This window comes from Asparagus officinalis, chromosome 4, assembly GCF_001876935.1.
Source record: "Asparagus officinalis chromosome 4, Aspof.V1, whole genome shotgun sequence".
NCBI lineage: Eukaryota > Viridiplantae > Streptophyta > Magnoliopsida > Asparagales > Asparagaceae > Asparagus > Asparagus officinalis.
In genome coordinates, this window is record NC_033797.1 from 70,671,930 (window position 1) to 70,685,400 (window position 13,471).

Below are 13,471 nucleotides of genomic sequence, written 5' to 3' on the forward strand. Positions count from 1 at the left end.
CTTCGCGCATTTCGTGAACGCGCGGATCGCTTGATGGTGGCTGGTGAGTACGCGGGCCGCTTGGATAAACCTTCTCGACTTGGATGATGACATTTATCGCCTCCTCTTCGTCTCGAGCCGTATTCAGGAACCTACAGGCATTTTTAGACGCCTACACTTCACTCCACTATTCCACCAACCTCCATTGGATATGATCATGAATGTTCGATTCCATCCATCTTCCAACTCATTGTTTGCCTAGAATAAATACAAAAACACAAACACTAGACAAACAATATTAGTTATAAATTGTTTGCTAAAACATCATCAAAACAAAAATACCAACATATGCTAATATCAGATTCGGCGGCAAAATTGCCTAACACCCTGTAGTATAGGGAATATTTCTCCAACATCATTGCAAGTTGGTTGGAAAGAAGTAAAGGAAAGAAGAAGAAAAATTAGTGGGCAAACAAGAGATTAGAGAAGAAGAAGAAGACTTCATACTTTAACACTTCAGAAGGAACTTATTAAAGAATCAGAGTATCTTTCTTCAGAACATAGATGTCATGTGATGGGTATAGGTTTACCAAGGGTTACTTTATTTTTTTGATCAGAAGGTCAAAGTGATGATTCTACAATAAGCGACTAATCTCCTATAGTATAAGGGGCGTATGTGCAATTAACACAAATAAATATTACCCCCCATTACAAGTTGGCATAGGAAAAGCACAAGAGATTAAGAAAGTAAACAATAATGACCACTTGGTCGGCAAACTAAGAGAATTAGAGAAGAAGAAGAAGAGAGTTGATCTCAAAACTGAGCATTGACTTCAAAACCCTTAGAATCTCTAGAATTCCTCTAAAAACTAAAGCACCATGAGATGGTCAGAATAGCGTCCTCTACGCTGTAAAAACCATCTGAGAGCATGAGTTGTCACCAATAACCATATAACACCCTAACTCAAACCCATACAACACCCTAACTTAAACCAGCAACAAAACAACATGCTCCTCATCATCTGTATCGGTTACTTTCACCCCCACCCCACCCCACCCAGTGTAGCGAAGCAAAACTGCCCCACATTCTTATCCCAACGACTTAAACCCTGAATTAGGTACTCGAATAAATTATATCTCAATTAAAAGCACGCATATGCCAGTACTTGCCAATGGTAATCAGCCAACCGCTTTGGAGGCTGCCCACTGCCTTTTCATCCCTCAAGTTTAAAGGGGGGGTCCTGGTGATAGATGGGGGCGGTTACTGCCGTCATTCTCAGCATTAAATTGCTGCGACGTTATCTGCTAATAAAAAAGCGAAGGAGAGCGCTGAGGAGAGACGAACAAGTTCAGAGAGAGATCGAAGGACAAGAGAAGGGAATAATTAAGCATCATGTGTATAGCTGCATGGATTTGGCAAGCTCACCCAGTGTACCCACTTCTCCTCGTACTCAACAGAGATGAATTCCACGGCAGGTGGCTCCTTTTCCTGTTTTCTTTCTTCTTCTTTTTTCTTTACAGGGTTTTTGTTTTCTTGATGACTTCATAGTTAGTTCCAAATTAAATATATATATATATATATATCCGTTTCGGTAATCATGAATATATTACAGCGTGTCGTGTCGTGATACCTGAGGATACCTACGGTTGTCGTTACGATAGAGTAACAGGGTTAGTATAGGATCCGTCTGCAATGTACACACCAAAGACGGAAGGCTTCCGTCTTTGATGATCCGTCTGTATTCCGCTACCGTGCGTCCCTCTGTAGTGTTTTGCCAATGAGTTCGCTGGTGCGGTACACATTCAGCCATCAGCGATCATCGGAATATATTTGAATGTGTCGCGTCTCACCAGTCAGCACTGTGTAGGGACACACCAGCCGCCGTTAACCCTACCAAAAATATCACGATATCAGAATTTGTTACGCCGTGAATATCACACACATACTACGCATTGATAACTCACGGGATCAACCAAGCACCTGATCTTCCACTGAAGTTCGAGTTAGAATTTGCATTTTTATTTCCTGAGAATTTTGTTTTATTTTGTTCCATGACAGGCCTACAAAGGCAGTAGAATGGTGGGGGGAAGGATGTGAGAAGATACTAGGAGGAAGAGATATATTAGGAGGGGGCACTTGGATGGGATGCACAAAGAGTGGGAGGCTTTCTTTTCTAACTAATGTCTTGGAGCCTGACTCTATCCCCTCTGCAAAAACCAGGGGAGATTTGCCCCTCAGATTCTTGCAGGTACTCTCAATAATCTTTAACATGGAATTATGCATGTAAATTGGTGCTCATAATAATAAAAATATTTAATTATATGGTGCTTTTTGGATTTTTGTTCACAGGGTAGAATGAGCCCTCTAGAGTATGCTGAAGAAATAAGTAAAGAAGCCGATGATTATAATGGATTTAACCTGGTAATGGCTGATCTCTGTACAAGAAGCATGTTTTGTGTCTCCAACAGACCAAAGGGGAAACCTGTCACTATTCAAGCAGTTTCCCCAGGCCTTCATGTTCTCACAAATGCAAACCTGGATGCTCCTTGGCACAAGGTAAAATGATCGCTCAACTATGCAGAATAGAAATATAATCGAATTCAATTCATCTAAGATAAAGAACATGAATTACGGCTGAGACTTCCAACAACTCTTTTAAAGATTTTTAGGATATGAGCATCCTGATATATAAGTTGCTGCACATTTGCTTGTGAAACATTAAAGGACGTCCTCATATCAAAACTCAAAATTCACAATGCGCAAATAAAAGGGGTAAATTCCACAAAACCCTTGAACCTAGGGAGTTCTGCCACGAAACCCCTGAAACTTTATAAACCACGGAAAAGCCCTCTGAACTATTGGAAATCCTCATAAATGGCATTAACGGGTACAGCACAAGGCTACCCTTCCAAAAAGCACAATATAGATGTATTTAATAGATGGGGTAAAATTGTCGTCCAAAGTCAAGACGTGCAGAGCAAGTACTTAAGCGTGACAAGCTCAAAACCATAAATGATTCACGGATTTTGGAGAAATTTTTACCCAAATAAAAGCCTAGTTACATTGTTATCCAAAGAAAGGTGATGGCAGATTTCATTGAAGCTGAAATATTACACGTAGATACCTTCCCTGTTTAAATAGCAAAATTTGTTCTCATTGCAGGCAGAACGGCTGGGTAAGAGTTTCAAGAAACTACTACATAAGCACGGAGAGGAAGAAATCTCTGCAAGAGATATGGCTGAGAAACTTATGACAGATACCATGGAAGCCGACTTAGACAGGCTTCCTAACACTGGTTGTGATTCCGAATGGGAACGCCAGCTGAGCTCTATCTTCGTTGAAGTGGACACCAAATTGGTAAAGCATAAAGCACAAGTAAAAGAAGAAAAATGATAGCGTTAATTGTCGATAGATCCCCAATAGCTCCAATGTTGCAGATAGACCACTGAGTGAAATTTTTAGGATTCTTTTACCCTCAGGAGGTCTATTCGTCAAAAGCAATATTCCTTTTCTCTGAGGATAAAAGAGCCAAACAAAATTCACTCAGGGATCTATCTACAATAATAGAACCATAGGGGTATATCTGCAATTCAGTGATAGTACAGGGGGTCTATCTGCAATTATAAGCGAAAAGGATATAATCATTCAATTTAAATGTTAAACTATTTGTTTTCATGCAGGGAAAATATGGGACTAGAAGCACAGCTGTTCTATCTGTAAAGGAAAACTGTGATGCAAGTTTGTACGAGAGATATTTGGAGGGAGGGGTGTGGAAAGAACACACAATTAATTATCACATAGAGAATTTGGAGTAGATTGGAAGGAGGACATCTTTTAAGAGAAATGGGTCCCAAGACAACCATCGCTGTCGTAATGTTCCCTGTTCAAAGCCTTTAAACTGAAACTGTCAATTGTAATTGTTTTCATCTTTGTTTATTTGAAATTGGCTTTCATCAATGTGAAAATAAATAGATTGTATTCAACAACTTGAAAACTGGGTGATTCCTACGTGTCGCATTAATGCAATACACATAAAAATGAATCCTTATTAGTACATTCTTTCTTATTCCTATGTTGCTTGTGACGGGTTGATTTTGACTGGTTAAGTGACTATTTTTCCCCTTTTGGATAATTAAAGTTTGATGAGTTAGCTGGTCTAAAAATATAAGTGTGTCATTATTTACTCATCAGCATTCTGTAGTGGTTAAAGCATCACTACTTCTGGATATCTTACTACGTTAAATCTACTACAATTCATGATTTAACCATAAAGCTATTGTACTTACAACTACAACACATCGATTAATACATTCAATATACAGAAGCAAGATATCATATGTTAGATCACGTTCGCATTCAGCCGTCTCAAACAGGGATGGTTTGTTTACCTCGATTTTATAAGATTTGTTGGGTGCCAAAATAACTACATTGATAAAACTATAAACAATAAACTCAAAACTACTAAAAACAAATAAAGAAGACAACTTATATATCTAAATAAACTTTGGTCACATAAAAATTATGTACATATTTACCGTCACTAAAACTTTCAAAGATCTTTAGCTAGGGATGAAAACAGATAAGATTATACCAAAAAGATATACATCCATATCCTCTTGGATGGGGATATGGACCAAAAAATCCTATGTTCATGAATACGGATATGGATGCGAATAACAAAAATTGACTTATTAATATGAATAAGGATCTCAAATCGCTGACTTTTTTTACTTACTTTTAGTAACTATCTGCATTGATGACGTTGACCAGTTGATGCAATATCTACTGATACTGGATATGGTCCATATCCATGTTTAGTTTATGTTTGTATTCATCTTAGTGAATATAGACACCATATTTCTTTTCGAAAATAATCTGCATCTGGATTCATAGTCGGTAAATAATTCCCGATAGTGAAATGGTGAAACGTACATCCTATGTGTAGCAGTTTGCTAAAAAGAAAGTGATGTTTAACTACAAAAAGAAAATGATGTCGCACATCTGAAAGTCTCATTAACACGGACCGAAATATCAACTTTTTAAGGTACCATGTGATCTTCAACTTGATCATGAAGCAAGACATTCTATTTCCTACATAATTGTTCGAGTTTGAGTCATATATACAAAGTTCAGGTTCAGCTACATACTGAAAATATCAGTATGCAGATCAGGCAACTCCTACTTCCAACTTACTGAATCCTCAAACCCAGCTTTTCAGATTCTCATGCTTACACAGAAACCATTGTCCTATTGATAGCTATGTGTGTATGTGTGTAGAATTTCTTCTGTCATTATCAACTAACAGTCAAAGGAATCTGGTATCACTAATATTATCAATTTGCTGGTTATTTTATGGATTAGTTTATAATCATTAATGTATTTTTCAGATTTCTTTTGAATTTAAAAATCTTTTGGCTTTTTAAGTTTGATATGAGTACAATGTTTTTCAAATCTATCAGGATATGACATCAGGTCAAGTAAATATTGCTTCTAATGCTTTCAGCCTCTACGCCATCCTATGTTTCACTATAACAATAAAAAATGCCATCATTAAGTTTAATTCTTGTTCAGCATAAAGCTAGTAGTAAAGATAGCAGCGAAGGATATCTATCTTTCTGGAGTAGTTCATATTCACACTCGCATAATTCAACAGTTATTCTTGTGGCACACCAGCTTTACATAATTCTTAAAATTCCCTTCAAGAAATAAACTTTTCACCACTAAGGGACTACCTCTATAGTAAAATAGTTTCTGAGGGCATTTTAGGATTTCCTTAAAGCTGGTCTGCTAAGAAAAGAAATAGTTATAGAACTATATTAATAAGTATAAATATGAACTATCCTATGCCCAAAAAACATGTAGAATATGAACTATCCTATGCCCAAAAAACATGTAGAAAACCAATAAAGATGTCCAAAATTATGAATAAGCAAGTTACATATGAAGCTCATATTAGTCATGAACATTTTACGGGAAATAGGAAATTCACATGTAAACAGAAGTTACAGAAGCTAAGAAGTATCTGAGCATCATCAGAAACGTAACCACAAAAAGAAAGAGTGCAAAATAGTTCTACTCACCTAAACTTAAACTTCTGCTGCTTCTATCTCTAAAAGAAGAGCAACTGTTTCTTTATCCAACCTCAGCCCTGCCATCTCCACTTCCTTGCTAATCTCTCTACACTTTGCCAACCTCCTCGAAACTCCATAAGCATGAATCATGTCTCGATATATATCATAACTAGGCACAAAACCAGCCTCCTTCAACCTCGAGAAATACCTAGCAGCCCTCTCAAGATCATTCAGAGCAACACACAACCTTATCACAACCCGATAAGCTGGAAGATCCAATAGCAAGTTCAGTCCTTCCATCTCCCAAACCAAAGCCAATCCTTCTCTATACTTCTCTTCACAGTATCTGCTATAAATTACAGTTGTGTACATCACCAATGTCAGTTCTTTTCCTGAATTTTTGTACCAAATGAAGAGACTCTCAACCGCTTCAAACTTTTTGAGTTTAATACACACTTTCATTACAGCAGTACAATCTTGTGGCCTCAAATCTAACTCTTCTCTTTCTGCAAGCTCGTCAAGCAATATCGAAGAAAGCTTATACCCATCTGGATTTTTTGCAGCTTCAAGGATCAATTTCACATAAACACTCGAATCCAATGTCCTGTTATTTTGTTTAGCAATCAACAGAAGCTTCCGTGCCCAGCTCAAATTCCTCGCTCTTATAAACCCTCTCACCATTGATTCAATCACATTTCTACTAGCAGAGTTCAAAAACTTCTCCGATTCAAATTCAGTCTTCAATTTCCCATATCTTGCCAATACTTCGACAGTAGAAGCAAGTGTTCTATCATCCGGAAACAATAACGGGCCGTGCTTTTGGACCCATAGAAAAGTCTGAAGGGCTCGATCAGGGAGGCCCATGTGGCCCAATTCTCGAATAGTCATCGACAAAGACCCCTTTCGTAGAAATCTCAACCACCCATCAAGAACCTCAGATACATCAGACTCCGCACTAAGTGCACCAATGTCTCTAGCAATGCCGATTAGGGCTTCAGGGTTCTTTCTCACTTGATCGCTGACTGATGCTCGTGTAGCAAGAGTCAACCTAGCAGCAACCCGAATGTGGTGTTTCGGAGTAGGAACCAATGGCGGCCGAGTCTTGTAAGGTAAAGGGAGAGGCAGAGGCCGAGGTTTCACTTGTCGGTTGTTAATGGGTCTTTTCTGAGGCATTCTTCGCTCGAAGAGCGATGAGATTGCCTCAAGCTCATCAGGGCTCCATTCGACGGTATCTTTATCTTTAGAGGGTTGTTTCAATCGGTTTTGTTCTTCTTCTTGTTTTCTCGGGGGTGGACTGTAGAGAATGGGTTCAGGTGGGAGCTTAGCTCGACGAGGACTACGGAGGTTTTTGGGGAGTTTCTGGCGAGAGGAGGCGGCCGAGACTGTGAATGGGGATTGAGTATCGACGATAGAATTGGCTTTGATGGGTTGGAACGGATAAAAGCAGTGGAGGTTGGAGAGAAAATGCAGATTCATTCAGTGTGGAATTTTGCCGAACAGGTTGTGTGCTTTGTAGAGATTTCATGCGATGGGCGATGTGGGAGTAGCGGGGGAGTAAAGATTTGGCTGTTAGCTATGATATTACGGGGATTTGTGGGCTTTTACTGGAAACTGGTCCCGGATTTGGGCCGGGCCGGGCCGGGCCGGGTCAAGAGTGTACTTCTTTGATGATGGCTGCTTCTGAGGGCCATCGATCAATAGATACTTGGAGAAAGAGAGGAGAAATTGCAGACAACGCCTTTAAACTAAAGAATTTTGCAAGTTTTATTTTTTTGTAAAATTTAAGCCACTTTCTAAAATGCCGCCTAGTATTTTAATTTAATGATATAAACCCCTTTAGTGCACGCTTTGTGATTGAAGATAGCCCCTAAAGTATCAAGTAGGGGGTACATGTTACAGAACTACTACGAATTTTCAAGAATTTCACTTAAAAGAATACCTTAATCTGTGAGAGAAAACATCACAAACTTAAAATTTGAAATATAATAAATTAGCACAAAACTACCATGAGCAAAAGTACCGTTAATCTGTACTCATAATTCGCTAGACCTGAATTGTATTTATAGTTTACTAAATACAACGGTTCTTTTTATATTATTAAAACTCTGTTAGTCTTATATATTTTGATATTTATTTACAAAGACTTTTTGGTCAGTGAAAAGTAAAAATGCAACTACTGCAAATTATAAAAAGAGTTGAGCTATAGTCCATTATTAATAGTAGCCAACATAGCGGTGTTATCAATCCAAAATTAAATCTGAATTACAAAATTAAAATCATTACATTTTTAGTTACATCTATTTGATTTGCTTTTCTTGTAGCTTTTTATACGACCACATTTACAAAGGTTGCAAGCGCCAATTTTTCTCAAAACACTTGCAACAAAATCAACAAGAGGTTATTCTCGGTGAAGTAGCTTTTTAAAACTACAATTACAAAAAATAATTGCATTTAAAATTATAATTCCCCACAGGTGACAGCCTCATATGTTTTTTTACGTCATTCAGTCATGAATTCGTTTCTTATTAAAGAAAAAATGGTTTATAATTAATCATGGTCACTCCCTTATCATGTAGTAACTGTTTTAGTAGTACATGATAGTGTCCTGGTGCATGCGATACCTGCATGATATGATGAAGTACTTGTGGATGAAAAAATTATTAGCACCTTAATAATCAACATGAATACATGTATAAATTATTAAAAATTATTAACACCTTGATATTCAACATGAATACATGTATAAACAATAGTTACAAAAGAGAAGTCAAGATCAAGGGAGAGGACAAATTAGGGAAGGATCTCTAACCTCGAAAACTTGAGGGTAGTCATGAAATAATAGATAGTTTGTTAGTTATAAAAAATGGCAGCAGTTATGAATTAGATAGCAACCGCCCCCCCCCCGCTAACTAAGTTCTAGATTATTGGAAAATTTTAAAGGGTGACTAATAATTAAATACATGATAAAATCGAGAGGATCTTTACATATTTCCACCGAAAAAAAAGAATAATCGCTGCACCTGATGGATTCGGGTCTGGTCCTTACTAGGGGTGTCCATCTGGGACGATTTCCCGGGCCGGGCCGGGCAAAACCGAAGCCCCGACCCGAGCAGGGTGACTCGGGCCTGAGCGGGCCGGGCTCCGGGCCGGCCCAGTTTTTTTTATTTTTAAATTTTTTTAATTTAAAAATAATAATAAATCATAAAATATACATAAAATTACAAAAAATGTCATAATTTTTTTTAATAACTTGAAATGACATAAATTACAAGTACAAAAAATTATAAAAATAAAAGATGATAAAAATAATTTCTTTATTAATAATCAGTAAATCCTTTATAAGTATAAATTTATTTCGAAATTCGTCGCATCACAATAAATGAGTAAATCCCAACTAGGTTAGCATCTACTCACCCATATCACTATCATTTGCAACTTTTTCCAAAATAATTCATTATAAGTTTAAAGCTAAGAAATAAAAATTACAATTTGATGAATATTATCTAATCTTTATATTCATCTGCTAGTTCTAACTCTTCAAATTTATCTTCAATTATAGCAATCCGGTCGATGTCTTATGTTCGCTTCTCGTACCTCCACCAATCTTGTAAGCACATCATCGCTTGTACAGTATACGGATCTAAGCATGTTCTGTGGTCGTCGATCAAACGTCCTGCTGTGTTGAAGGCGGATTCCGAAGCTACCGTCGAAACCTGCACTGATAGTAAGTCACGAACCATGGTGGAAAGTATAGGATATGAAACTGATCCATATACTCACCACCATTGTAAAATATCTAAAGCATTTCCTTGACATTTAACTAAGGAAGCAGAAAAATATTCATCTAATTCAGAAACTTCTAATCCTGAACCAATTCCAGATCCACCAGTTAGTTCAGCTACCATTATATACCTATCAAAACTTATACTTTTACATCGACCTGTGCTCGAAGCCGAAGGCACTGAAGCTGTAGATTGTTGTGCAGCTACACCATGTCTAGCTGCATACTCATCATATAATGTTTGAAAATAATTTCTAATAGATAAATGATGAGAAGTAGCAATAAGGGTGGAACCATCATCTAAGTCTATAATCTGTCTACCATACAATGATTGTAACAAACTTCGAAGACCAATATCCTTCAAACATTGATAAATAAGAACCCTCAAACCAAAAATATGAGGAATAGGCCTAAAATACTTATTAATTTTGCTTTCCATTTGAAAATTTATATTTTTAAAAATATCATCCATACGATATTTAGCAAAAAAAAAATTGAATATTTAAAATTTGTAAAGCAGCTAAAGTAATAATTGGATAATAACAACAAGATAATAACATAGTAACATCATAAAAAACTTGTAACATCTCATTTAATTTACATATAATTGTCCATTCATCTTCACTTATTCCATAAGTGCTACCAGAGCTAGAACTAAAAGCATAAAAATTTATAAAATCATTTATAATTTCTTTATATTCTATTGCTACACTTAACATTGCATATGTGGAATTCAACCTATGGTCAACATCTTTCGGAAGTAGTCTAGGCTTATAATTTTTTCTTTTATAATATTGTTTCCACCTTTTAATTCTTATTTCAGAAGCATTATGCATATTAGCAACTGTTCTAACATTTTCTATCATGTGTTTAATTTCAGAAAATACACTTTGAACAATTAAATTTAAAATATAACAGATACATCTAACATGAAAAATGTCACCATGACATGACAATGACAGAGTTGTTTTAATAAAATCAACAGCTACATTGTTATTACTTGCATTATCTAGTGAAAGAGAAAATATTCTTTGATTAACTTCTAGTTTCATAAGTTCTTCAATTATTAAATTTGCAATATTAATATCAGTGTCAATTGCAATAAAAGAAACAACTCTTTTAAACATTTGCCATTTTTTATCAATCCAGTGTGCTGTGATACATAAATAATTGTTGGACTTTTCTACATATTTCTTCTCTATGAGTTCTAGAATGTCAAGATCAATACAACGAAGGTAAATCCTCATCCTAGCCTTCCAATAAGCAAAATTACTACCGGTGAAAAGTGATGGTCTAGTGGTAGATTATCCCTCTAACATATGCGCATTCATTGAAGCCTCCATAAGATATTTTCTCTAATGTGGTTAGACCAAAAACTAATATAAAGACCAAGCTCTGATACCAATCGTTGGATCCTAGAGAGGGGTGATTAGGGTCGTAAGGCTATAATTGTGCAATAAAAATAAGATAAGCAACACACCACAACAATGAACAACTAAGATAAATGAGATAGAGTTAGAAATCGTTATCCAAGTGACGCGCGATGTGTTAACGAGGTTCGGCCCGCTGACCTACGTCCCCGCTCCCCACTCTCGAGGAGAATCCACTACACAACCCGGTTTGGAAGCCGGAACTTCTTCTACACAACGATCTACACAAGATCTCACAGCTACACAGTTGATCACCACAAGATCTAACTCCCACATAGTTAATCTCCACAAGATCTAACTCCCACATAGTTAATCTCCACAAGATCAAGCTCACAACAGTAGTAATGGTGTAAAAAATTGTTGCTTTACAATGTCCCTATGGTAAAGAGAAAGATTACACTGAAGCTGGGATGTGAACTTGAAAACAGAGAGAAAACAGGTTTGAAAGTTTAGGGCTCTTTTGAAAACAGTAAAACAAGTTTGTAGGATATTTCAAATGGACAAGAGCACTTGAAAGAAGAGGGGTATGAGAGTTTAAATAGGAAAAATATCAGCTGCTAAAACCCATACCCAGATCCCCTTAAACCCGTAAGAAACGATTACGCAAATCTGTACTGAAAAGTTCCGTTGGAATAAGCGGCGGTCGACCGTGAAAATCTCGCGGTCGACCGCGAGCCACTTTCAAAACTCACAAAATTTCCAGAAACTTTGGCGATCGACCGTCGCGGTCGACCGCAAAAAAAACTCAAAAACTACACTCTCGACTGCATCACAGGCGCGGTCGACCGTGGCGGTCGACCGCGAACTGATACATGCTGACACTGTTTTAAAAACTGTTTTTGACTCTTTAAAAATATGTAAAAATATTTAAATGACTTCAAAAAATTGTGTAACTTTGTAAATTGTTTTTAACACTAAAAACAAATTGTTTAGAAAGGGAATTTTACGAATAGGTCCTCATACTTGTGAAAAATGATATTTTGTCAAAACGCTCAAAAAATATAAGTATGAAAACGTGTGTGTGATATCCCAATAGCTTCAAATAAAATCTATAACTACTTGCCTACATTCTAGCACTAGAGAGAAAAGAAAAACTAGCTAATATCCTCACATAGAATTATAATTCTTTGAGTCTTGATATAGCTTGAGTTGATAAAGCTTTGCCTACATTCTAGCACTAGAGAGAAAAGAAAAACTAGCTAATATCCTCACATAGAATTACAATTCTTTGAGTCTTGATATAGATTGTATTGTTCTTGATTAACATTTGTTTTATCACTATGCCTCCTCCTCCTTTGGATATCATCGTTGTAGTTCATATTCCATCCAATCCTCCATAAGTGGTACTAACAAGCTTGATATATATATTAACTCTAATATCACTCAACAAGCAATTAGTACCGATAATGATGGTTGTAAAACATCATCAAAACATAAGGGCTAACAATAACCAGTTTGCACTCTAGATGTCTAAATATCAGAAGTTAAAGAAAATTTACAGTTTAAATTTTTAAAATAAGAAATTGTTTTTCCTTGTTCCTCCTGATAATAATTTAAAATATCACGTTGACAGGTTTGATGAGAAAATTTTATAAATACGGGATAAAAACCATCTCTAAACAAATCTTCAAATTCATCATCTTCTACTAATTTAAAAGGCATGTTTTTAAGAACAATAAACCTGATTACGCATTTCCTAGCTCAGGCAGCGTCATAATTCCAACTACCGAGGGTACCAGAAGAGGAGGATTGGAAAATCATAGACTGTCGGATATCACCTTGAAGATTCTGGCCTTTGTTGTGTTTTTCTATATGGCGTTTGAGATGGTTGGTGCCGCTCTTATGATGAACTTGGAAAATCTAGGCACACAACGCATATTTTGCCTTCTGGGAGATGATCCTACCGTGTTCATCCTTGGTGACGTCTATCTTCTCAAAAAAATTCCACACATCGGATCTCGGTCTTTTAGGAGCTCTTGATGCAGTAGATTCATCACCACCAGATTCAAGATTAACACCGGTAGGAGGAGTTGTTGTAAGAGGACTCATCTATGGATCGGTAGCAGATAAGTTTTGCTCTTCATAATCAGATCCAGAAGCCATTTGATGGAAGTATTAGAAAATATAAGAGATTATAAGATAGTATAAGAGAGTATAAGATTGTATAAAAGAGTATTAGAAAGAAGTAGATAAGTTTTGTTGTGAGGAA

General features: G+C 36.6%; 2 protein-coding genes across 2 annotated transcripts; one reads left to right on the forward strand and one right to left on the reverse strand.

Annotated features, from left to right (window-relative positions):
- LOC109837687 (transport and Golgi organization 2 homolog) lies at window positions 1,232–3,966 on the forward strand. The gene is made up of 5 exons (XM_020406018.1): window positions 1,232–1,455; window positions 2,039–2,228; window positions 2,330–2,536; window positions 3,143–3,337; window positions 3,661–3,966. Exons 1-5 carry the CDS (start codon window positions 1,373–1,375, stop codon window positions 3,793–3,795), a joined length of 810 nt encoding a protein of 269 aa, XP_020261607.1. The 5' UTR covers window positions 1,232–1,372; the 3' UTR covers window positions 3,796–3,966.
- On the reverse strand, window positions 1,544–7,777 carry LOC109837686 (pentatricopeptide repeat-containing protein At2g01860). The gene is made up of 2 exons (XM_020406017.1): window positions 6,061–7,777; window positions 1,544–1,870 (listed from the first exon to the last, which is right to left on the reverse strand). The coding sequence occupies exon 1, from the start codon at window positions 7,525–7,527 to the stop codon at window positions 6,067–6,069; it is 1,461 nt and encodes a 486-aa protein (XP_020261606.1). The 5' UTR covers window positions 7,528–7,777; the 3' UTR covers window positions 1,544–1,870; window positions 6,061–6,066.